Here is a 25506-nt window from a genome sequence, read left to right on the forward strand (position 1 = left end):
AGAAAGCAAAGTCGGCTACGTTGACCAACTGCGAAAACTGCACCATTCTCTGCTGGCTGCTGTTGTGGCTGAAGCTGTTAGCCGCACATAATTAGATTTAATTTTTCAGTTTCCTATACCTACCTACTGCCTATTGCCCGCGGCCCCACTGCGTGCAAGTAAATGACTCCATTTAGTGGACCAGAAAATTATGAGCGTCAGTCTTAAAGAGTAGCAAAAATATAATTCATGATGATCTATGGGCATTAAAGCAAAAGAGTTGTTAAGTAGAGATACTTGAGAGTTCTTTCAACGCAGTTATTCGCTCGTCCTTTAGCTAGCGATTTAAGCTTGTTTATTGAGTGAAGTATCCACCGAAAAAAAACGAAAAAACCCAATGCGCTCCATGCTCTGGGTAGTTACTTTCCAACGTAAATAACCTTTCAGTGAGCAGCACTTAAAAATACGCAAATTTATTGCCCATCTTCGCATTGCTGGCTTGCGACTCAAGGCGGCGGCGTCGGCGGCTGGCGGATTCATTCGTTGAATGGCGCCCTATGTCCATCAAGTCAACGATAAACCCTTGGTTTTTATGCCACTATCATAATACGAGTATGTACACAATAATTATTCCCCGGATGGATTATAACGTGAACACAAAACGAACGAGCGTAAAAAATTCTTGAACTGTAGCTGAACGCCGTTGAACTCCCTGAGCTTGAGGTCCGATATGGAGACCAGTCTCTGAAGTGCGGACGCAGTCGAGCGCAACAAAATTGGATAAGAAACAATGAGAGGCGAATTGTGCTTTAGCAAATACTTGCTTTAAGCCAAGCAAACTGCCTCTTACACGCCCCAAAGGCAGCAAGTATAGTTGTATGCTACTTTGGCTCATGTTCGGCATCTTTTACTTCTTGTTTTCAGTTCACCTTCAACACGATGCACATAAATTTGCAGCATACTTGTGGCCGCCGCCGTGTGTACCATCCACACTTGATTAAGACGTACGCATAAATTTGTAGCATACTTGCAGGCTGAAGGTCTTACACAAACACACACACACACACACACACACACACACACACGCACATACACACAGACTAGTACATAGTCATAGTCATTGCACAGCGAGAGCGCTTTTTAATTTCCTGTTGCATGTAATATAGAGAAAAGTGATTCCAATTACTTTGAGAGTAACCTGACTTTGTTTTACAACTTACTTGAGAGAAAACACTAAGAAACAATATCAATAAAGTGCTGAATATCAAAGCAAAGAAATAATTTAGATTAATATTAATATTGCTTGAAGTGTGCTCTCTCTGAAAAGAAAAATTATATTACAAGTATACTCTTCTTTAAATATTATTAAAAATTCTTATTTAATAAAGCAACGAGTATTTATTTTAAAAAACATAACAAAATTAATTTCACTGTGGAAAATATCAAAATATAATTTTTACAAACGAAATTAGAGTATTCTTTGCGCGACTTGATGAAGTTAATTTCTGCTTTTAGCTTGAACTATTCGGAAGCTTTTGCTGGCAACACCAATGCCATCATCTTGGTCTAGATATTTTTGTGAAATCCGGAAATTGTGCTTATGCAATTGTCATTGGCGTAAGTGCACGGGTGCTTGTCCATATCCGGCCAAAAAGGCAACGCCCCTTCAAAAATGTCAATGCGTCCGCATTGGAAAAGACAAAAAGCAAAAAAAAAGTGAGCAATCATAAAAGGAAATGTCGAGAAATTGCAACTGGACGGCTGCGAGCTCAACTCTCGGGCCATAGACAATGGTGCGTAATTTGCTGAAATGTTAAGTAAAACGTAATAGCTGGGAATTGACAAAGTCGCTACTGGGGAATCTGAACTTGCATCTTACCAATGCAATGCCCAGTGCAATCCGTTCGCCTGTCAACAGCAATAAAAGTCAATTGTCAGTGTTGTCTGGCATTTCGTTTTCTAGTTTTTTTTTTCTGTTCTCTATCTTCTTCTTTGCTTTAGTTTCTGTTCCTATCAGAAATTTCAAGAATTGTATCTGCCTGAGCGAGTTGCCAGTATGCAGCTTCAGTTACACCTGAAACTGCAGACTATGCAACACGCAACTGTCACTTAACATTTTGTCAAGTCACACAAGACACACACACACACGCACTTGGGTAGAACTGACAAACTATGCATCATACAACGGAAATGAAAACAAATGAAAAATGATTTTCGTTGATTCACAAATTGTTCCAATGCCATTTGGGTATTTTCCTTGAAAATCCTAAGTTGTTTTTGCCAGTAGTTGCCGACTTTGCTGTCTTTGCTATTTGCTGTTGCTATTGCTATTTGTGTTTGGACAGACATGTGCGCCAAGTGCTTGTTGCAAACAATACTTAAAGCCTTGTCAACAGAGCAGCTGTAGAAGCCATATCTTTTATCTTGGACTCCTAGCAACATAAGCCTGGTTAATAATAGTCCAGACACTTGATCATAAAATTCAGCACTTGCAGTCGCTATTTCTCCATTCTATATTCCTCAAAGCATCCTGTTATTTTGAGTTATTCTTTTGATTAAACTTGTTGCTAGGAAGTTGGCCACATGCGGCTAAAAACACCTTTTTTAACTGTGGATATTTATATAAGTGACTTAGAGTCGACAATGGACCAAAAACTCATCCCTAAGCACTTGTAGAGCGCTCGTCTACAACAATGATTCCATTTAAGGAAAAAATAAAAAGAATTGTAAACCGAATTGGGACAAGAAGAATAAAAAAACCAAAACATAAGAAGATGGTGAACTCATTCCCTTTTAAATTTGTGGTACGCTTTGTATTCATATTTATTTTTATTTTTTTGGTGAAAATAATCAGGCAACTTAATGGAATTAAGTAACAAGGCAAGGCAAAGCATAATAGGCGACAAAAGAAAAGGCCAGATGAAAGCACAGCAACAGCGGTAACAGCAACAGCAACAACAACAACGACAGGAACAAGACGCAAACACAAAATTCGTGAAAAAGGAGTGAAAATGTGCGCAAGAAGGCAAATAAAATTTAAGTGAAAACAAATAGACCACTCCGTTCGCTGCCAGGGGTTGAGATGAAGATGAGAACAAGACCAAGAACGAGCATGAGGGTGGAAGAGCTGTGTGTGTGTGTGTGTGGGTGTTCCATCAGTAACCCACAACAGCTCGACCTTATTTATAAATTAACAGTAACAATTTTTCCCGCCGGACATACACTTAACATTTTTGCGAGCATAAAAGTTTAATATTTTTTTTTTTTCTGTTCTTCGTTATTTTGTGCTCTGTTTTTTTTTTGCTCCGTTTTTCCTGTTAGCATTGCTGGCGAAAGGAAACCCGGACAAGGTCCTTTACCGTCGCTTAAGCAAATAATTTCTTTTCTTAGGCATCGTTGGATGCTACAGCTCTAGCAACAGCAACAGCTCTTCTGCTTGGCCAGTTTCACGCGCATTGGCCACAGCCCACTTCCAGATGGCCGCCTACTGCTGCATTGGACCATCCGATGGTCCCTATGGTGTGGTCTGGTGTGGTATTTGTGTCGTCCTGTTTCCTGTTTTTGCGTTTTGTTTTTAGTTGCCTGCTTTGCCTTCGCTTGTTTGGCCTGCACTTCGCACGCACTCACTTTGGGGAATTTACCTAGCACTTTTGTCCTCGTCTTCAGAAGCTCTTTAAAAATATGATCAACTTTAAGAACTTGCCTTATTACTATTCGCAATTACTTTGTAAATAACTGGCTAATGCGTGAGCGTCTTGAATGCTAATTTCAAATGTACTTTTGGCAAAACTGATATTTTAGTTCACGTAGTGATTGATTTAACATTTAAAGTGTTCTGTACATGTTTCCACTTGGAGAACTTGTGCTGTTTTTATTACTGCTAATATAAGGTAAATAATGATGTGATAAGAGCTGATGAAGAGGAACGCCTGATAGGTTACTATCCGATTAAGTTTTTTCATGAATGATGAAATGTTTGACCACAATCTTGCAACTTTGCTAAGACTATCTTATCTACAATTCCTTTATTGAGTGGAATTGCAAGGAAATTCCCTTTTTGATGGTTATTAAACCAAATATTTTCAGTATTTGCGTTAATTCTTAATTATGTTTATTTTATTCCACAATATAATTAATAATAAAATGTATGTAAGAGTAAGGGAAACACCCACTCTATAACAATAATTTGCTCTCTTTCATACTCTTGCCTATTTAATAACCAAAGCCCGTGCCGTGAAAAAATAGCTGACATCATGATTGCAAGTAAAAAGCTGATCAGCAAACTTTGCTAGCGGGTAGATTCCGTAAGCGTGATTAGACATATTTTTTCGTCAAACCGAAAGCTTGCTTATCAACGAAAAGCTCGAGCCAGAGAGACAACTAGTTATTCGCTATAAAACTTGCGTTTGTAGCGAATGAGAGCTCAGTTAATGTTGTGAGATCAAACGAGTTACACAAACAAAAGCTCATCATGAAACTATTGCCGCTGTTGTTACTGACCTTGCTAGGTCTTTTCCACCTTGCGCCGCAGACGCAGGGGGCGAAAATATTGCTGACTTTGGGTTTTCCGGGTCGCTCCCAGTATATTTTTGTTGAGTCGTACTTCAAAGCATTGGCAGCCCGTGGACATGAAGTGACCGTCATCAGCCCCTTTGTAAACAAACCTGTTCCCAATGTTAGATTCATACTCGCTCCCAAAATTAATGATCATTACGATGGTAAGTAATAAACAAAGATTTTGATTTAAAATAATACTACAATATTCTATTCATTTATAGAAATGCTTGCGGGTATGAATATTCCTGGCGTTTGGGCACAACAGAAATTCTTCTCAGAGATGCTTGAAAATATAATTGATTGTGTTCTCTCTGAGCCAGCTGTTCAGAAACTGATGCATTCCGGCGAAAAGTTCGATGTTGTCTTGGCCGAGATGGTGCAGACAGAATCTTTGTTTGGACTGGCACAACATTTCAATGCATCGCTCATTGGCTTCTCAAGCTATGGCAATGATTATCATATTGATCTTCATATGGGAAATATATCACCGCTTTCCTATAATCCACTTGTCACCTTGTCACTATCGAATCCAATGACATTTTCGGAACGTCTTAGTAACAAATGGGAAGTTTGGGTAGAAAGAGCAGCTCATTACTGGATTCACTCGCCAGCTATGGAAAAGCAGTATGCCAAATACTTCCCCAATGCGAAGAAGACCCTCGATGAAGTGTTGGATAGTTTTGATCTCATGTTGCTGGGCCAGCATTTTACTCTGAGTTATCCACGACCCTATTTGCCCAACATGATTGAAGTGGGCGGACTTCACATTGCTCACAAGCCGAAGCCACTGCCGGAGGATGTCAAACAGTTTATTGAGAGTTCACGTGATGGTGTCATTTATTTCTCATTGGGATCGAATGTGAAGAGCAAAGATTTGCCACAGGAAACGCGTGATACTCTATTGAAAGTTTTTGGAGGTCTCAAGCAACGTGTACTTTGGAAATTTGAGGATGACAACATGCCCAACAAGCCAGACAATGTGTTCCTCAGCAAATGGTTCCCGCAACCCGACATTCTGGCTCACAAAAATGTTAAGCTTTTCATCAGTCATGGTGGACTTCTGAGTACCATTGAAAGTGTATTCTTTGGCAAGCCCATTTTGGGAATCCCCTTTTTCTACGATCAGTTCATGAACGTCAAACGCGCCGAGCGCATGGGCTTTGGTCTGGGATTAGATTTGCAAAACCTAAATCAGGCCGAGTTGGAGAAAACCATCAACACTCTGCTGACCACGCCAAGCTATGGAAATGCTGCCGCCCTCATCTCAGAACGCTATCGCGATCAGCCAGAATCATCGCTGGAACGTGCAGTTTGGTGGACGGAATACGTGATCCGCCACAAGGGAGCTCCACATATGAGGGCGACGTCGCGAGATTTGAATTTCTTCCAACTGCATGGCTGGGATACCTCGGCGGTGCTAGTTGGGCTGCCACTTCTAGCACTTGTTGTGCTGGTCAAGCTGAGCTGTTGGCTGCTTAGCAAAGTCTTTGCCACTAAACAAAAACGAACTGATAAGCAAAAGAAGCATTAGGGACATTTAAAGCTATCAAATTATCATTTTGTTATCAATTGTGTAAGTGCTACGAATTAAGTAATCGTATTAAATTGAACTGCTGTATTGTGAAATTATCTGTCACTTATTGGGGCCATACAGTCTGATAAGATGTTTTCACAATACAAAACTTTAAAAGCACTGTTATAAATAAGCAGAATAGAAAAGGGGTTTGTATACTGAAATTTTGTAGACCAAGATAAAAGGTAATTGACCTTCACTAAGTAGTACAAAGCTGCGAGAATAGATGAGATAGTTCTTATCGACTGCTTATCTACGAATAAACATAATACATTCACTAATTAGAAGTAATAAAAAAGTAATGAAACACAATGAATTAAGTTATTTCTTAAAAAACAAATAATCAATCTAAAAATTTAAATAAACAACAACAAGTTTTATGTCAAAACATGTCATAAATTAACTCATTATTCAAGCTAAATATATATTGAAGCTAAAAACCCGTTTAATCTAATCAACCTACTCTATGAATTACTGTGAAGTAGCGCGCTTAATTTGGATGGTGGATGTGTGGGAAATGTTTAACACATATAGCTCTGCGACAAACAAAATAAAAGCAATTGAAGCAAAGTGCCCACAGCGGTTGCTTGTTTGGTGCGTATACGTAACATTAATCGAATTGACATTGAAAAATATTAAACGAATGCAATGAATTTATACACAGCACTCACTCGTTTGTTTATATTCTTGTTGCTGAATTTATTCACAGTTCGTTTGAGCTGGGAAAGTTGATGGAAATTAACAAGTCAAAACTTTATCTTAATTGCAGACAGGTTTTTGTATCGAATTTATTTTTCTTTTCATTCGTTTTTTTACCTTACGCTTGGTTGACAGTGCTACATGTGTCGGTTGTTGCCAGAACATGTGCCCCTAAATCACTGGCTTTTTATCAACTTTAACTTTGAAACTGAATTCAAATGCTACATTCGCTTTTTTCTGTATCGCTCTCTCTCGCTTTTTGGTTCTCTCGTTCTCTCTCACTCTGTTAGTGGGTGTGGGAGTTGCCACTAACAACCGGGTGGCCGAAAAAGTCGCACTGGCCACTTTGCACTAAGTACTCACACACAAAATTCCGTTTGAAGTTTGCACCGGCCACACCTGCAGAGCCAATGTGCCCCATCACCATATGCTCTTTCTCCCTCTTGAATCGTTTCCTCTATGGTTGCATATACCTGGTGGCCGCCTTCTAGTTACACGTACTATACACCGCGCCCGGCTTGTAAATTGTATCCGTTTCAGGCACATAAATTGTTGTCAACTTCCGTTGGCTGCGACAACGTCGCCGGCACTGACCACTTCTAGTGCTCCTGCGTCCAGCTTCCTATACTATACTCCGTGTGGCGTACGCTTTGACTTGAAAGCAACTCACTTGGCCAGGTCCAGGGCGTTTGTCTTTTTTGTTCGGAAAAACTTCTGGCTCGCTTGTTAGATTTTTATTTTTATTTTTTCGTTTTTTTTTTCCCATTCGCTGTGCTGTGCACTAGCTGCAGTTTCAGGTTCAGCTTCCAACTCCAACGTAATTGAATTTTTAATCTCGTTTATAGTCAAGTGATCTCTGGCATACACTGCCCGTGTACAACTGCGCATATTTTACGTGCCTGGCGCCCAGGACGCCAACGTTCAGTTTTCACCTCCAACTCCAACAGTTTTTGGGAGGAAGGCCCTGGAATCGGTTGAGCCAAATGCATGGTGCAAATAAAGTTGGCTGGCTGTCAGGACCGACCGTTGGACCCATGGCCTCATAATGAGCCCCCATCGTTATGCTAAATAGTTTGAAAAAGGTAACTTTAGAAGCCGGCCAACAAAACGGGTTAATGTGCATCCCAGCCCACCCAAAAAATTGCATATATATTCAACTTTTTGACTGTAATAAAATATTTCATATAATACAATTTGTGGGCGTGACCAAACAGATGGCTCTAAATTACCAGTTGCCAGTTATAAGCTAGGAGTTACTCACTTTGGTTCAAACCTGCAACTGTTCCATGCAAATGTTTTAATAAACTTGTGCCAGATTATGCACATGCAGATAATCTATAGCTCTCTCTCGCTCGCTCTCTCTCTGTCTCAGTCTGAAATCCCTTCGCTGAATGCCTGAAAAATGAGTCCAAAACTTTAACAGATTGCAAATTAAGTTCCGGGTGCAATCGGGCGTAACCCGGGAATGTCGTGTCAAAGGCTTGTAAACGATTGCATCATTAACTTGCTTACGTGCGAGTTGTGGCAGGTAACGAAGAAAACGACGGAGAGTACGACGTAGTCGTGGACGACGACGACGAAGGTATGGTTCAATTAAGGCGTAATTATAAGCAGCTCGAAAGTCGACAACGTTGCATACTTTATGGCGTGACACATTTCTTGAAGGATTTGATGTTGCAGTCAACTTTAGTCAATTATCGCTACGCATAATGCATTTTTTTTTAATCGACCTCAATTGCAAGCCAAACAATTTTTGCAAATTAATATAAAAATTGACATTTAATATTTAAATATAATCTTTATTGACTTTGTAGTAACTTTGCATTTTGTCAACCGAATACTTTAAATGAATACTTAATACGGCAATTAAAAAAGCCTTAAGAATTTAAATATTAAATTAGATTAATAGAGAGGGTGTGGTTATTGTCATAAGCCTCAGTTGAATGTCTGTAGGGCACGGGAACTGAATTGCTTAGATATATGTATGTGTAAACTCCCGTATTTGTTTTTCATTAAAACCACTCAACCAAAATGCTTTTCTTAATTATAAGATTTTGCCAAAATATTTAGATTAGCTGAAGCTACTGCACGAACGCAATGCTGTCTGTTTGCAGGATTGTCCGATCTGGGGTCAATGCAAATGTTTGTGGCTTGGCTCAAACATTGCGTATACGTAATTTACATATATGAATATGTGCGAGTTTGTGCTGCAAATTGTGCTCAATGTGTGCTTATACGGTCAAGTATTTCGGGTCTTTTTGGGGCAATGTCTGTCTCTGCCAGCTCAAAGAGGCAGCTGGAAATCGTGCTAAATTTTTTAACTGCAATAATTATACGGCAATTAGCAGAATGTTCAATAATGCAGCTATGCGAGGCAGCCGTTACAATTTTTGACTGCACTCGGTAAACTTCTAATTGCCATTAGCGCACTTTACTTTTCCAGCTACTGCTGATGCCACGCGGGATGAGCAAAAGCAGTGAGAGGATTGCATGAATGGGTGCTAGGCAGGTAAACGCCTTTCTCCCCCCCAGACTCTCTCTCTCTCTCTCGCTCTCTCTCCCACCAGCTTTACACATTTTCCAGTTTTGGCGCGTAATTAGACCGTGCCGTTAGCTGGCTTGCTGCAGCTGTTGGTAGCTGCTGGCTGGGCTGGTTGCTGTCTGTAATTTAGTACTAATGGCACACTTAAAGTGCAGGCAATTATTTTAGACCTATACCTATAGCTATACCCAAAACTATGCACAAGGTGTACAATGTGCAGTTCACTCTCGCCTCTCAAAGTTGCCACTTCAGTGGTTTCTATTGCAGGCAACACCAATGCGGCAAAAGTCCTCCCTCATCTCGTATTGTTTTCTCCAGCGAACTTATGCCAAGTTGATTGTGCGAAATACTCAGATTGCAGTATAATAAAATCTTTGGCGAATATAAGAAGTAACTAATGGCAAATATATATATTGTAGACATAATAATATAATTGGAATATTAAATTAAAACATGAATATTAACAATACATTTAAATTAAATAGCGAATCAAAAAAAAAGTTCATTTAATTTCATAAATATTCCATTCAAGAAACATTCGTAACTTACCAATAAAATTTAAAATACATTACATTACATACAAACATTAAAGACCAATTACAGGTTATTTAGAAAACTCGAAACTGTCACTCACATAAATCTTTCCTCCTTTCCTCCAGACATATATACGAGTATATAGTATAGTGAGTATTTGTGAGTATGTTAGTATTTTAGTAGAGTGCGAAGCCATCTGTTTCTGTTTATATGGCAAACGTGGTTTGGATGTATGTGTCGACAATCAGTCTATAACTGCGCTTTTATGTGCCAACCCACTGGAGACTAATGCCGTCACTATCAAAAAATATGCAAAAATCAACTCGGCTGTTGCAAGTGCCGCAAGTGCTCGGCTGCCAAACAACGGAAAGCAATATGCACTGGCAATATTTTTTCCACTAGTAGTTTCTTTAAAACACCAAAGAGAAAAAAGAAAATCAAAGGCACAACAAGTTTTGACAAGTTGTGTGGATACGACCAGGGATGGAGAGGGGTGGAGAAGGGCAAACACACACACACACACACCGACACAGGCGTCGGGGAAACAATGTGATGTATGCGGCATGTCTTGATTTGCATAAGCCTCGCTTCTGGATTTTCTCCTCTTTCTTTATTCTGTTTTTTAGCGTTTTTATGACAGCGACAATCGATAGTCAGATAAAGCCATAGTGCACTCGCTGTTCTGGGAGCCATCAATCAAAATTTCATATGTCCAATAGCATGCCTGCGCCAATCTCATTCCCACTGACATTCACAAAACCCAGAGCAAACATGTCCAGACCATCGGTAAGCTGGGCCAGCAATTGCGGGCATGCTTAATTAAAATTCATGTGCTACGTTATATCATATATATAAATAACATTTTGTGTCTTTGTCAAGTGGGAGTCATAAAGATCGATAGACAATTTGATGATTCCGTTAAGAAAATAGACATTACCTAACTGGCAGTAACTGAAGAATGTTCTTTTTTGCAATAAATAAAGTTTGATGCTAAAAAAAAATTGTGCAGAGGATTAATTTATATCGAAGCATACTTCAGTTTAAATGTGTGTTAAATTACAGTATATTACAAATATATTTTATTTATTTTCAATGTTCTGAAAAGTAAGTAAAAACAAAAACAGTTTTCCTCACAATATTCGAGTGCATTGTTCAAAGCATATAATGCTTATTTACAGCTTAACGAAATGAATTGTTTTTAGCTCTATCTTATGGTTTATCCGTATTTAGCATTTATTTCTCCCGTTTTTTCTACAGATTTTTGTTTTTTTGTTATTGACTTGCACGTTTGAACTTGCTTAAAAGTTCTGAGTTCAATATATTTTGCTGTCGCTTTATTGTTGGTTCGATTCTTTTGCTATTTGTTGTTGTCGTTGTTGTTGTTGTTGTCGTTTCGAACGCTCTTGTTCGTTGTTGTTGTCGTCGTCGGCGGCGGCACCCAAAGCGCTCATAAATCAAAAAAAGCTGTTGTTTGCTTACAGGCGCACCCACTCTATGTCTGGGTGTGCTTTGTGTCTGTATGAGTGTATTCGTGTGTGGGTGAGTGTGATGTGTGTATAAATCACAAAGCATGTCCTTTGCCAATACAAACACAATTGAGCATGCATATGCAACAGCGGCATGTCTCAGTATGCGAGTCGAACAAAAAAGTATGGAAAAGAAATTGCGTTAAAAAAATTTGATTAAAAAGTTTGTCGCCAGCGTTGTGTGCCGAGTGTAGAGTATACTCTATATGCTATGTGTGTGGGTCGTTATATGTATCGGTAACTGTCACTGACACACAGCGCATAGCACACACACAAACACACACACATACACAGAACGAAGTCGATCGGCCAGCGGGCATTGTGCTTATCAATACGAGGCCATTGGCATGCCATGGCCAGTGTCCGTGCGGAGCTATGTTATAAATCTTTGAAAAGCCAAACGAAACGGGGACTTGAATTCAATTTTACAACTGACAACTGAGACAAGGCATTGGCCACAGGTTCGACATAGCCTGGGCTGACTCTTACGTAAATAAATGTTGTATTAATTAGTAACGATATTTTTTTTAAGACTTGTCAATCGCAAATGCTAGAAATTTGTGAATTTATTTCACTTCACTAATTGACATGGATAACATCGCACACAAATTGTTTTTTGTTGTTTGCTGATGTTCCACCTGTCGTATGCGCAATTAAAAGTTTTACTTCCTCTCCCTTGGCCGTCGCTGTGGCCGGGACGACAACTTTAATTGTCATCTTCTACAGCAACTGTTAACTGTAAATTGTGTGGCCCTGTGCTCATTTGTGTCAGCTGCAGCTTCAAAATTAGCCCTGTTAGCTTAACGTGACTGCAAGTTGAAATTACCTGCCCCCCGCCCATTCACCGCTGACCGACCGACCTCCTGTAATCTAGTATAGTATAGAAGTAGCAGCAAGTTCAAGGTTGTGCAAATAGTGCCATGCAAATCGCAAATGGCAAATGGCATTCCGCAAACAGACATTGGCAAAACTCACACACGAAAGAGAGAGAGTGAGAGAGGGAGAGTGAGTGACTCGTATGGCGCTAACAAGCATTTTCCTTCTCATATCCTACAAAGGAAATAGGTTTTCCGTTGCATTTGTTACCCAAAAAAGTACAGAGAGCGGGAAGAGAGTTCGGGGGCTAGGCAGAGCACGTCCTTGCCAAAAGCAGCGCATAGAAAAAAATTTGGGACTGTTGTAGTGAAAGCCTAGATGGCGAAGGATGGCAAATCACGTTTGCAAGCAGCAGCGACAGCAGCAGCAAAAAATGCGTAACAATAGCGACAAAGTTAAATGTCAGCCAAAACTATGCAATGCTAAATGCACCCAGTGCAGTCAGTGTCAGTGGGAGTGGGAGTGGGAGTGGCAGTGAACTGAATAACTGAATCTGTGTGGCAAATATGTGGGTTGTGGGTGGTTTTAGCGGTGTCTAGCTTGTGTGGCTGCTTTTTTGTGGCATGCCACGTTCGGAGTACGGACTTAGCACTGAAAGTTGTGGATAAACTTTTAAGCCTGGCCCTGAGTAGAAGCCATGCAAAAAACTGTGGAAAGCTTCTAGTCAGTAAAAAGCCTAAACTGATGGATAAATTACAGTAGCGGGAGATTAAAGATTCAGCCTTAAAGAGATGATAATTAAAGTGAAGCAATGTTGTAAAAAATTCTGCTCATAAAGAGTTATAATAAACTGAGTAGACTTCATTCATGTTGTAGCGTAATTAAATGAATACAGTGCATAAAAATGGTTGTTAAGTCGAGTAGAGTTGTTGGCCATATATACTACATAGTATACATATCTTGTTACTTAAGTGCACCTTCACATATCGACCATCATCGACAGCTGCCGCTGTATTGACAGCCACTTAATGAGCTTGTTCGTCATTTCTCTTCTCTCGTGGCGAGTGTCGCCTTTTCCGTCTGGTTTTTCGATTATCGCTGCGAAGTCTGGCGAATTGGGTAAATAAATATGCAAATCCGTGAATCAAGTTGAAGTTGAGATTCAGCTTGGTTGACTGACAAACAACCTCAAACGAAGCTAGGTGCGTATTTGTCCTTGGCTCTTCTGTAGTCGAATGCTTCTCGAGCTCACATGTGTTTGTGTGTGTGAGTATTGTAATTGAAATCGCATCGAGACGTGAAATGAAACGTAAAGTCATCGAATCAATTGAAATGAAAATTAAATTAAATGCATGCGCTCATACATTTATTCATACACTCACGCATACACACACACTCACTCATGGCTTAATACGAATATACTCTCGTACACATATTCACAATCCCATTCACATTCGCACACATAAACTCAATCTTAATTAAACACAGACACGCATATTGAGTTCCTTGAAAGGAAAATCATTCGTTTGACTCTGACTCACTTTGCCAAGTGGAAAGTGGAAAATGCGACGAGGAACGAGTAACGGGGCACATGCCTGAATGAGAATATAAGGAAAGCTTGTAATGCCATGAGTATGTGATTTTAGGTTCGTACAATTCTCTCTTTCAGAATAATATTTTTTTTACAATAACTTCCTTTTTAAAAACGAACGATTTGCATAAGCAAAATTATTGAGCGTGCTACCACTCCCACTACAACTGATAACTTTCATAAGAATTAATTTCGTGAACAGATAAATCAAGAACAAAATCGCTATCGTAATTTTGATAATTATACGATATAACAAATAAGAAAGCTACAGTGGAGTGTGCTCGACTATGGCATACCCGATACATATTTTGAATAAAAGCAAAACAGAGCGGAAGCTTTCAAATTGTTTATTAACTAGCTAGTCGATAAACCTCATAAAAGATTTGTATTTTTACTCTTACTCGCGATTATAATTTGATTTATTGTAGTGTAGACAATGAAGTAATCTGCCAGGCAAACGTCATCGGTTGAATGCTCATAATCAGCATATCACGTATACGCCCAGTGTCAACATGCTGACCTTTTTTGTGATCCAAACGGAAAGTGCGTTAGACAGCTGATACAGTTATAATCAACAGCATTATTTTGTTATTTTGGTTGATATTTTCGTATCATCATTTGAACACTTTTGAGAGGCACATAGTGTGTCCAATACATTTGTGTGTATTTGCTGCCGTGCATTGAGTATAATCCATTTAAATTGCTGTACAGGAAACAAATATTAAAGTTCAGCCAATTAATAAAACTATTATGAAGATTTACCTAGCTGTGCAATGATTGTACCACCATCCTCCTTTATGAATCTGTGCACACTCCTTATTCCACAGATCATGCTCATTATCGAACGTTGAGAATTTCAAGCCTTCATGCCATCGCAAATTGTCGCCGCGCCAGAGTTCACCATCTTCATTGCCAAAAAATTCACCCAAACTGCTCAATGTGTAGTCCGCTTCATTTCCGTCAACTTTGAAATTATCATAGTCAGCATATCGTATTGTCCCATTGAAGTATTCCATGCGAATCAGGAGTTGATAGCGTGTCGAGTACGTTAGTCGATGAATCTTCTCTAGGCCTAGAAAGAAATCTCCCTCAAAAGATCCAAAGCCTGCTACGTAAGTATTCCAATCGCGAAAGAAATTTTCTTTTCCATCTACTCTCTGTTGGATTACTATCCAGTCTTTTTCACCTGTTTCATGCTTATCGAAGAGCACATCAAATGAACCATAGTTAGGTACATATATTGAACGAATACTCGAAGTGAAACTATGTGAAATCCTTTTCTCATTTATCTTTAACATTTCGTTAGTTCTATTAAGCTCGCTAAAATTATTTTCACATTTGAATAGCCTTTCATCCCTGTCACTTAATTTCAAAATTACATCGTCTGTTATTTTTGAACTTTGAGTTAGTTTGTGAATAGTTTCTTTTTGAAATTCAATATTTCTTTTAAGATCGTCTATCTGACCTCTCAATTCTTTAATAATACTTTCGTTATTTCTATTCTGCAATTCATTTTTTTCAAGTTCAATTTTAATTTGACGCACATATTTTAGTAAGGACTTCACAACGTTATAATTATGTTGATTTGGTTCTGCAAGTTGACATTTCTGATGAATGGGAAATGATTTTAGTTTTAACACACACTGTATAATCTTTATCGAATATATTTATTCGCACCTCTGGATTGATAGCTGCTCCTCCAAAGGATATTCCTTGAACAACCAGAATCAAGACTGAATATATCGCAATTCTGTTCATTCTGAAGCTTAGTGCTATACTAAATACGTATCAAAAACTCTCTAAGTTTATGAAGCTTAAAATATAAACTAGACGAATTTAAGCTTATGATTATCTATATACTACATAAGAGAAGTCTTAAGAGTATGTGTGTTTTTTGTACTATTCTACCAATTGCAAATTTGTGTTGGAAACTACACCAATCAAATCTAGGCATTTATGTATATAAGCAGCCGACACAAGAGGTTAAAAAGGTCAGTCTGGCTTGGTCTATCAGTTTTTGATAGTCACAACATAGAAGTGATTGGATTTATTTTCGTGTTGTTAAGAAAAGATTCAAAGCTTGGAGTCTTCAAAATGCAGATCCTACTTAGTGTGCTCTATATATTTCTTATATTGTCATTAATTAGTCTCCCAATATATACAGTGTACTTCCATGTTGAATAAATAAAAAACAATAAATACAAGAACCTTATCAATACAAGAACAATATATTCCCCATGTATCAGCATTAAGATGACAGCTTCTGTTATATAAATTTAAAATATTTGCTATTTTATTTTATATTTTAAAGAAGAGGCAACATTTCTCTCAAAACAAAGATATTCTATTATTGCAATTCCCTCACTTTCTCTCTCTCTCTCTCCGTCTTTGTCTCTTTCTCTCTCTCTCTCTCTCTCTCTCTCTCTCTCTCTACTCTTTTATTTATATGTTTATGCACTATATTCAAAGTGTAGAAGAGTATTAAAACTGAGGGCATTAGATAGCACGCACACATAAAATAAAATACAAAAATCGAGCAGCATTTTAAAATTTGAAACCTAAATGAACTTCTAATTTAATTTTGTATTTTATTTTGTCAAAACCTATTGCACTTATTGTATTCATTCTTTTAGTGATTCGAAATATTACTTAGCATGCGTTATTATTGTAATTGCTGAGTTTTTTTGAATTTCAAAACTAAAATTCACAACATCAAACAAGAAAACCATCAATTTATAATTACCTTTGAACTTCTAAGGTTATTTACCACAATCAAATTTTCTCAGTTTTGATATTGAATTTCAAATGATGCATATTTAAGGAAACAAGATTGTTAATCTCAGGTTTTTATTATAATTTCATTTCATTTTGTTATATTTGCGATTAATCAATTTTTATGGTAGATCGATTCATATCACGTTCATCTTTAACTGTCGAAAATAATCTAATAAAAGCTTGACGACGCTTTAAGTAAATTAACTACATTGTTATTCAAGTTTGCGATTTGATTGACAATTCAGCTGATAGAGAAATGCATTTCCTTTTATATATTATCCTATGTAGATCTTTCTTATGAGAAAACTTTTACTAATCGAGGATAAAGATTGTTATTCTGATTCAAATTCTAGGAATTAATTAATTCAGAGTATAATCCATAATCCATAAGAAAAGGACTCTGCTCATAACATTTTATAACTTTAGTATAGTGAAGAGTTGCTTATTTTCAATTATTTTCTTAAAATTCTTCTGTCTGTTTGTCATAGAAATCTCTGACTTTTCAATATAACTAATATTCTCAATGTTATATAATATTATAAAGAGGGAACGTAAAATTCTATTTAAACAGTCTCTCACTTGACGAACAGTTTCAAAGTATAAAAACAAAAATATAAATCATATTGAACATTTTTCAAATAAATCAAATTACATCAACCAATCATTAATCACATATCAATCAATTAGATAATTGGATCTCAATACCTCAGTCTTCATAAATACTCCACTTAAATTGTTGCTAAGAAAAGTCTACCAAAGAATAATAATATTATAATTATTTGCCTTAATTCACTATCCTCATCTTTGCCATTGTTTTTCAAACTATCCTTAATAGTTCAACTAAATCTTTTCATGTGAATATAAAATTCGTTGCGCAGTTAAATCGTTAGATGGTAAATCGTCTCTAAGACAAGGAAAACAAGTAAGGAAGTTACTTAGTACTCGACTGTGAGATACCCGCTACCCATTTTGAATAAAAGCAATATATTTTGCGGTATTATTCTCAAAATATACCGAATATACTGCAAAAAATACTAAAAATATACCGAATGGTATATGTGGTATATCGATATAGTACCGCATTCAAAATATACAATAGACGGCACAATATAATTGAAACAAATTTTATCTGCGAGCAAACATAACAAATGCAGTCGAAAAAAAATTATAGCTCTATCTCTAATAGTCTCTGAGATCTAGGTGTTCATATGGACAGACGCACAGACACACAGACGGACAGACGGACATGGCTAGATTGTCTCGGCTGTGGACGCTGATCAAGAATATAAATACTTTATAGGGTCGGAGATGCCTTCTTCTACCTGTTACATACATTTCCTGTCGGGACAAAGTTATAATACCCTTCTACCCTATGGGTAGCGGGTATAAAAATATATCTAACATTATAGTTTTATTACGAGATTGAAAATTCTTAAAATTGAACCTAAAAGGCAAATTCTTAAAATAAGATTAAATGTTATAAAGTGTTGAAGTGAGGGAAATTCCAGTATTCGCACTTCCAAGATTTGAAAATCTTGTCTTAGGAGAGCTTATCGATCTTATAAAAAGATTAATTATCTTAAAAAATTATGTAATCAAGATTTTTTCTCTATGAATCTTTTACAGATATCATAATTATTTCTGCGTCTGTCCGAACACAAAAGTTTTCCTCTATGCGAAGGAAGTCAGTTAAAGATACGAAACTATTGTTATTTATATAAGACCTAGGAAATTAAGAAATAAAACTCAGTTGTGCCCAATCTTTTTTCTTTGCTGGAAGTTACTTCGAGATGTTTGTAAATATACAATTTATGCTAAAAAATTGATGATTAAAAGTCTTTGATGTGCCATTGGTTGAAATCAAAGATTTCATTTCTAATTGGGCGTGAAGTTTTCTGACAAACACTTTTAAAATTAGATAACTCACAGAAATTTTTGTTTCGCACATACGAAACATATGTTAGAAGTTATTTTAATCTCGAAACACTCAAGTTGAATAAAATTTTATTAAATTGTTATGCTTTGTGGCATATCAAGCGAATTCTACTGTATGTGTTATTTAATGCTTTAGTCGCATTCAGCGTATTTATTTAGCCAAATTTAGGACGCACGCAAAAAGAGAAAGCCACAAATCAAATTTTGGGCAAACAGAACCAAATGGAAAATTTAGGTTCTTCTGTTCGGGGAATACAACATTTATGGTAGCATTGCTTTTAGCGTTGCTTATTCAAATTATCCGCTTTGAGGCGAAAGAAATCATAAGTGGAAATCTAATAATGAAGAGGCAAGTAATGCTTGTATCTCTCTATCCATACAGCAGCAGGATATCTAATCAAATAAGCTCAGCCAATCGTCGCATAAATTTATGACATATGCAAAGGACAACTATGGTTCGAGAAGTCTTGTCTTGTCGCAGCCAGGTAATTCCATTATGAGGCAATCGGTAGAACAACATTCGTGCTCTGTTATGTGCAGAATATGCAAAGACCTGTCCAGTTGAAGCAGTCGGATGAAGCAAAAAGCTGAAACTAATTTTCCACATTGCAGCACAAGCTAAGCCAATGAAGTTGGAAGTTGCTGATGCTTTAAATTCGAATGTACTTTTTTACCCCATTCCAAGTATAAGCTTTAACGTTTCTTTAATAACATCGAAATGCAGCTTATAGCAAACATATATTGTGACATAGTAAAATCGAAAAACGGTAAGCACAACTTCAATTCAATTGCAAATTTCGTTTCTACACTAGAATTTTAAACGTCACTTTGACAAAATAACTATGACTCAGGGGAATTCTTTTGTTCATCTTTATCTTCTTCAGATAGATCTATGTATTCATATCGATCGCCTTTGTCATTTATTAGATGTTTAATTTGTCTCTCAACTTGACCTTGATAATCCACTTTCTTCGGGTAATTATCATCGTTTTCACCAGGTTTTACGATTGTCAAACCGCCGGCAAGCAGTAAGGTTAGAGCAATAGCCACGTAGCCGGTGGCATAAATCGCCGGCTTGCTGAGAAAGACATTTAAATACCAGATCAAATGTCGCGTTCCAGCTACCATATGATAGGCAAATGGAAGTACTATGCAGAATTTGACAACATTAAATACTGCTCTCTTGAATTCGCATTTCTCAATCTTTTCGACTAACGCATCGACTTTCAAATTACAACACAGTCCCGACAAACCAATTATCCAAATGCCTAAGGCTAATATGAATCCACTAATTCGCAGAAATATTGACATCACAGAAGTCAACTGTTTCCTATAGATGCGCAGATGGGGTGACAACTGTCGACCCAGCTTCATATTCTTCTCATCATAGCCCAGTCTTGGATAAAGCGCAGGAATAATACGCAATTCGATTTTCGGTCCTGTAGGTCCTTTTCGATTCTTCTTGCCTTTCTTACTATGTCGTTTACTGTCGTCATCATAGTCTTCCTCTTCTTCATCGTCAAAGCTGCGAGATTTTTTTGAGGATTTCCTGTCTTCATCACCATCTACGAATTTGGAATAATCAGCCCTCTGTAATAACATTGGTCTACATAAAACACGTTGATTCCCATGCAGAATTAATTGAGTACTTCGCTGCAAGGGACTTTTAAGATATCGAGTTCTGTTGTGAATTAATATTAGTATAGTCTTAGTTTAATAGCAATGCGTAACTTACATGGCATACATTCTAATAATAATAATAAAAAACAAATTATTTACTTGAACATCAAAACAATTTATAATTATAAAAATGTATCAGAATTGTATATATAGTTCATGGATACTTTGTTGTACATTTATTTCCAAACTAGTTTCAATTGTTACACGTCAAAAAGTTATTCTCAACTACATTATTATCAAGTAAGTATTTCAGATACACTTTGTTACGAAATGCATAGCAAAGCGTTGCAAAAACTGGAGATTCAGTTTCCATTAAATTGCTGACATTCTGCCCATTCAGTTAGACAGTTAGATAATTGGAGCAGATTTTTGAGTTTATAAATTTTCATAATTTGCTATAACAACATGGCAGCCAACATCCAAGCAATCTAAGGTCCAAACTTTTGCCGCATGCCAAGCGCATTATCAAATATTTATGCCAGAAATTTTGTTAAGCGCTTCAAAAATGCATGAGGGACAGCAACAACAGCAGCAAAAATAGCAAACACCATGTTGACTTTTCGCAACGCACAAATGTCAGCTTTAGTTTAGTTTTTTCCCTACATCTTTTCCACTGAATGCCGGAGCATGCCAAATCATATGCAAAAATATTTTTTCTCTTATATTTTTGTTTTTTTGTTCCATTTTCGTTACGCTCTTTTTTCTCAATTTACTCTATGGGGGGCCAAAACAAATGTGAAGAAATTGCGTGTTACAGCTGCAAACGGGCACTACCGACATTACAAAAACATTTTTCTATATTCTCGTGGAATCTTGACAACTTTCATCTCATATTTCGAGGTGTTAACAAAAAACCAAATGTTATAAAAACCATCATTCACAGTGGTGAAAGAGAAGATGTATTGAAAGCAAGCAGTATAAACTTTTATTAAAATTCAATAATTACATTTTTTAATTCGGAATATAATTTTGGAAACTTTTGTGAATTTTCTTGAAGTAATGAGAGAGTATTACAAAGTGTTGTAAAACCAACTTGGACCTTTTCCACGTATTTATCTTGATGCTTTTTGCTAGCAACTCAAACGTTTATGACACATTCATTCGGGCGCCAGAAGGTTTCACCCGAGAAAATAACAAATTGAAGAACACTCTGCGAAGCTAACACTATTGGTGAACGTAAAGTATGTAGGATCTCTCATATGTATATATACATATATACTACATGTAAACATATACGCATACATATGTAGCTGTATGCTTATGTGGCGTGTGTTGCTGTAAACTGACAAAAAAGGTTGAGCTGAAATTTAAACATACATAAATATATGAAAAGTTAATTTGAAAAAATCTCTTTTGACAGTGCACGGCGGGTGAGCCGTAGTAGCACAGGAGGCTGTTATATGCTGAGGGGGCGGGGCGGGGCGGGGCGGAGCGGTGCTGGGATGCTCTTCCAAAAGGCGCAGCTGTGTTGTTGTTTTTTCAGCTGATGTTATTGTTGTTGTTGTTGTTGTTTCTGCGCTGCCAAGTCGCAGTCAGTCACTTGCACGATGCTGTCGAGCTGCAGCTACATCGTTGCCGTCCACAGTAAACGATGAAAAATGTGCAAAAATTGTACACACACACACACACACCGATACACGGAGATACACACAGGACGTACGCACACACACTGAGAGAAACGCATAGGGGAACAGCTCCTGCTGTTTATATAGCCTGGCTACGTGTATAAATAACGGTAACATTTTAAATCAGTCGAGTGACTGCAGGAAACGAAAAGCTCAAACTGGTGCCAACTCAGCGACGTTACTGACAACCCCTATTCCCAGTTTTCAGTTTCCACTCTTTCTCTCTTCAGTCACTTCCTTTCTCCTTGCATCTCCTGTCCATCTTCTTGTATGCCATGACATTGATGGTCCTCCTCCTGCAAACGTGTGTGCGTGTGTGTGTCTATCTATCTATCCGTGTGTGTGTTTGTGTGTGTGAAGCGTCGCCGCAACAATTTCATTCCTCATACATTTCAGTGTAAAACGCTGCCTTGTCTTTTGCTCCACATATACACACAAAACGCAACCATGTCGCCTCGTTTCCCATTTTTGACTCGCTTCTGCTGCTGCTGTTGCTGCTTTTTTTCTGTGTTTTTGGCTTGTCCAACGCTGGTTCATATATTCTGCAAAATTTATGAAATTTTAACCCATTTTTTCGCACCCGGGAGTTTGTAGCGGTTATTAAATCTTGTCTTTCTCTTAATTGGTTTTTAAAATTTTAATTAAAATCCAGAATAAACGATATGTTTTTACGATGACAGAGAGCAAAAGTCATTCATAGAATTACAAAACGTTTTGTTTTGATTGAATAAAACTAGTTCAAGTTCTGCTTGAATTAAAGTTTCAAAGTGATTTTCCAATGTATTTGCAGATGTACAATAAACCTGAAGCCAATTAGCATTTTGTAACAGTGAAATTTTCAATTTGCCCCGTTTCGTTAATTGGAAAGTTTTAAATTACAGAAAATTCGTTGCTTACCATTAGAGGAAAACTTCAATCGCCAAACGTCACTTAATTTAATTACCCAATGAGCACACACACACACACTCTCACCGAGAAATGCGTTTGAAATAATGAGACAATGAAATGTCAAAAGATATTTATAGTGCATAATCTTGAGCTGCATTCCAGCTCATTGGACACCGCGGACATCGAATGGAATGGAATGGCATGGCATCCTAAGTACTTGTGAGACCCCGAGACCAAAAGTGGGGGGAATTCCATTAAGTTTATTAAGAGGCTTTAATTAGTTTATATACAAAAAAGCGACTGCCCACGGAGTGCAAAACGGAGAGAAAAGAAAAACGTGCCTACTTTTCATTAATTACCGAGCTGTCAGGGCAACCAGCGACCACTTTAAGATGCTTCTTACCTTTTGATGGCCCCCGGTGTCAAGTAATTTACAAAGCACACAACAGCAACAGCAACAACAACAACAGCAGCAGCAGCAATACAATGTAGCAACTGCGGGGGTGTATTGGATGAATTGGGTATACGAGTATGTACTCGATTTGAGAGTCGAGGTTTTTGATTGAACACTCGCATCTTAAGTTTTGACGTTAATCTTGCGCTGAGAGTGTGAGGCGCCTGTTTCGCTGACACTTCATTATGTGATTTTAATATGAGTATATATACTATATACGTATATATGTATACAACAATGCCACCAACCGATAGAATCTCATTTCGCAGCGAAACGTTTGATCTTAATTAGTGTACTTGAATGTTCTCGTTCATTCAATCGAGTGTCGGCTTTGCATCAGCAGCAGCAGCAGCGAGCGTCACAAGCATCAGCATCAGCGAAAATAACAAAATGTCGCAAATCACTAAGGGGCTGCTGCTCTGAGGGAGGTTTCATGGCAATCGAGGAGGGAATGGGGCGGTTACTTCGCTGGGTCTCGCTCGCTTGATTGGCAGTTTTGGCCCTTTTGCTCTTGCCCTGATTGCCGTTGTTTCCAGTCGCCGTTGCCGTTGCTGTTGCTGCCGCTGCTGCTGCTGCTTTTTGTCTAAGCGGATTTCATTCGCTTATTAATATAAGTTTACACAGCGACAAAAATAGGCGGCCTGGTCACTAATTAAATAGAGTTCGCTTTTACCAATCGTCCACCAAGTATTTTGCACAGTGTAGCGCGAGTCGCAGAGTCACGAAGGAGACGCGTCAAATTGTCAAACACGCGCCGAACTTTAGTGTGGGTAAATATTTTTCAATTAAAATGGCTGCCCGGCTATTTGCTCAGCACTTTGTCGGCTTGCATAAAAATTTAGTGGTCTCATAGTTGCTGACTGACTTCGAGGGAAATGAGGAAAGAAACACGTTCAAGAAATTGCATGATGAGCATTTATAGAGACATTGCTGGTGATTTCTTTCAAAGGTAATCAAGCTAATCAACGCAAGGTATTAAGGAATTTAATTAAAATTGGAAGTAGAAAAAATATCACGAAAGTGCGCAAGATGAGAAACACAATGGAGTGGAATCAAAGCTTTTATAGATGTGGTTTGCTAATCAACTATCACGCGGTTAATGAGAAAACCATAATTATCTAAAATTGTGAAATGTAGTTTGTAAAAATTACTTGTATAAAATTAATGTATTAATAATTCTTTCGGATTCGATACTTTTCTTAATTAAAAATTCAAGAAATGTAATGGTGTGTTTTTATTAAATATATTGAATACTTTTGAAATTCAGTTCAATGTAAAATAAGGGTTTTTAGTACAACGAAGAACTTAGTATAATAATTTTGATTCTGCAATTTGTTTTTATTGCATTTCTACGAATTCATTACTGCTTATGACCAGTTTTATTCTAATTAGATAACACCTTGAACAGCACACAGTTATCAAAACTAGTAATATGAAGCATATGCCACATGCTGCACTCGAGCTTCAGTAAAATCCTTTTTCATCCGCATTAGCGCATCAGTGTTATGCGGCCTGGTGTATGGCTTAATTACCTTAAACTTTGCAAATTTGCTTAGCAGTGTGTGTGAGGTGAACCTTTAATTTTGCTAAACTCCAAGCAAAATCGACGCTTAACTTTTTGGAGTAGCAACGAAAATTGTAATCGGAGCACTGCAGACGTACTCCATGTATGAGGAAAACTAAGTCAAAACAACCAAATCACGAGGAATAGCTTTAGCTTCAGCTGCCTCTGCCTCTGCCTCTGCTTCTGCCAAACTGTCGATAATTAGCCAGCAAAAGTTTTAACTTGGCCATTAACACGCATTTGCTGCATAATGGCTCTGTGTCTGGCATAGATTTGTGCAGCTTTGTGGCGTTGCCTCTTTTACCTTTTGCCAACGTGCCACTGTGCCACCGTGCCACATGACGCATTAACTCAAATGGCTGGGCAATAAAGCAATGTCTTGTAGCTGCGGGGCTAAAACTTTTAACCGCTTGAACTTGATGGTTAGCGGCAACAAGAGCAACAACATTTTCAGCAATTGCCCCACTTGAACGGGGCTGAGTGTTTTTTATAATTAAAGTCTGCAAAAAAGGACTAAAGAGAAGAAGCCTTGAACTCATTCGAGCAACAACAGCAACAGCAACAAGCGATGGCTGTGGATTTGGCTGCATTGCGTGTGGCTGTGGCAGAATGGCCAAGTTGCAGCCACAATTGTTGCACGCACAGCGCCCCAGTCAAGTTAAAAAAAAAAACAATTCTTTCAGGCGTGGTTACCTACGAGTACTATATACGATTTTGTATATACAATCACAACATACAAAATGTATTTCATATTTTTGCCTGCCCCAA

The 25506-nt window shown here is 37.8% G+C and overlaps 3 protein-coding genes across 3 annotated transcripts; 1 reads left to right on the top strand and 2 right to left on the bottom strand.

Moving 5' to 3' along the window:
* Window positions 1-4411: 4411 nt before the first annotated feature.
* LOC117574208 (UDP-glucosyltransferase 2) lies at window positions 4412-6262 on the top strand. Its single transcript, XM_034257912.2, has 2 exons — window positions 4412-4697; window positions 4758-6262. Exons 1-2 carry the CDS (start codon window positions 4451-4453, stop codon window positions 6065-6067), a joined length of 1557 nt encoding a protein of 518 aa, XP_034113803.1. The 5' UTR covers window positions 4412-4450; the 3' UTR covers window positions 6068-6262.
* A 7901-nt stretch (window positions 6263-14163) lies between these two features.
* Window positions 14164-14987, bottom strand: LOC117575329 (angiopoietin-related protein 2-like). Its single transcript, XM_034259486.2, has 2 exons — window positions 14580-14987; window positions 14164-14520 (listed from the first exon to the last, which is right to left on the bottom strand). Exons 1-2 carry the CDS (start codon window positions 14831-14833, stop codon window positions 14406-14408), a joined length of 369 nt encoding a protein of 122 aa, XP_034115377.1. The 5' UTR covers window positions 14834-14987; the 3' UTR covers window positions 14164-14405.
* Window positions 14988-19212: 4225 nt separating this feature from the next.
* LOC117574351 (uncharacterized) lies at window positions 19213-20402 on the bottom strand. The gene is made up of 2 exons (XM_034258172.2): window positions 20263-20402; window positions 19213-20208 (listed from the first exon to the last, which is right to left on the bottom strand). The coding sequence occupies exons 1-2, from the start codon at window positions 20271-20273 to the stop codon at window positions 19368-19370; spliced, it is 852 nt and encodes a 283-aa protein (XP_034114063.1). The 5' UTR covers window positions 20274-20402; the 3' UTR covers window positions 19213-19367.
* Between the last annotated feature and the right edge of the window lie 5104 nt (window positions 20403-25506).

Source organism: Drosophila albomicans, chromosome 2R (assembly GCF_009650485.2).
Source record: "Drosophila albomicans strain 15112-1751.03 chromosome 2R, ASM965048v2, whole genome shotgun sequence".
NCBI lineage: Eukaryota > Metazoa > Arthropoda > Insecta > Diptera > Drosophilidae > Drosophila > Drosophila albomicans.

What these genes read in the sequence shown, in the direction of transcription:
- LOC117574208 (XM_034257912.2), top strand. Translation starts at nt 4,451, where the DNA reads ATGAAACTATTGCCGCTGTTGTTACTGACCTTGCTAGGTCTTTTCCAC. An exon ending in AATTAATGATCATTACGATG is followed by an intron (nt 4,698 to 4,757) that starts GTAAGTAATAAA and finishes ATTCATTTATAG; the next exon opens with AAATGCTTGCGGGTATGAAT.
- LOC117575329 (XM_034259486.2), bottom strand. Translation starts at nt 14,833, where the DNA reads ATGGAATACTTCAATGGGACAATACGATATGCTGACTATGATAATTTC. An exon ending in TACAATCATTGCACAGCTAG is followed by an intron (nt 14,521 to 14,579) that starts GTAAATCTTCAT and finishes TTTCCTGTACAG; the next exon opens with CAATTTAAATGGATTATACT.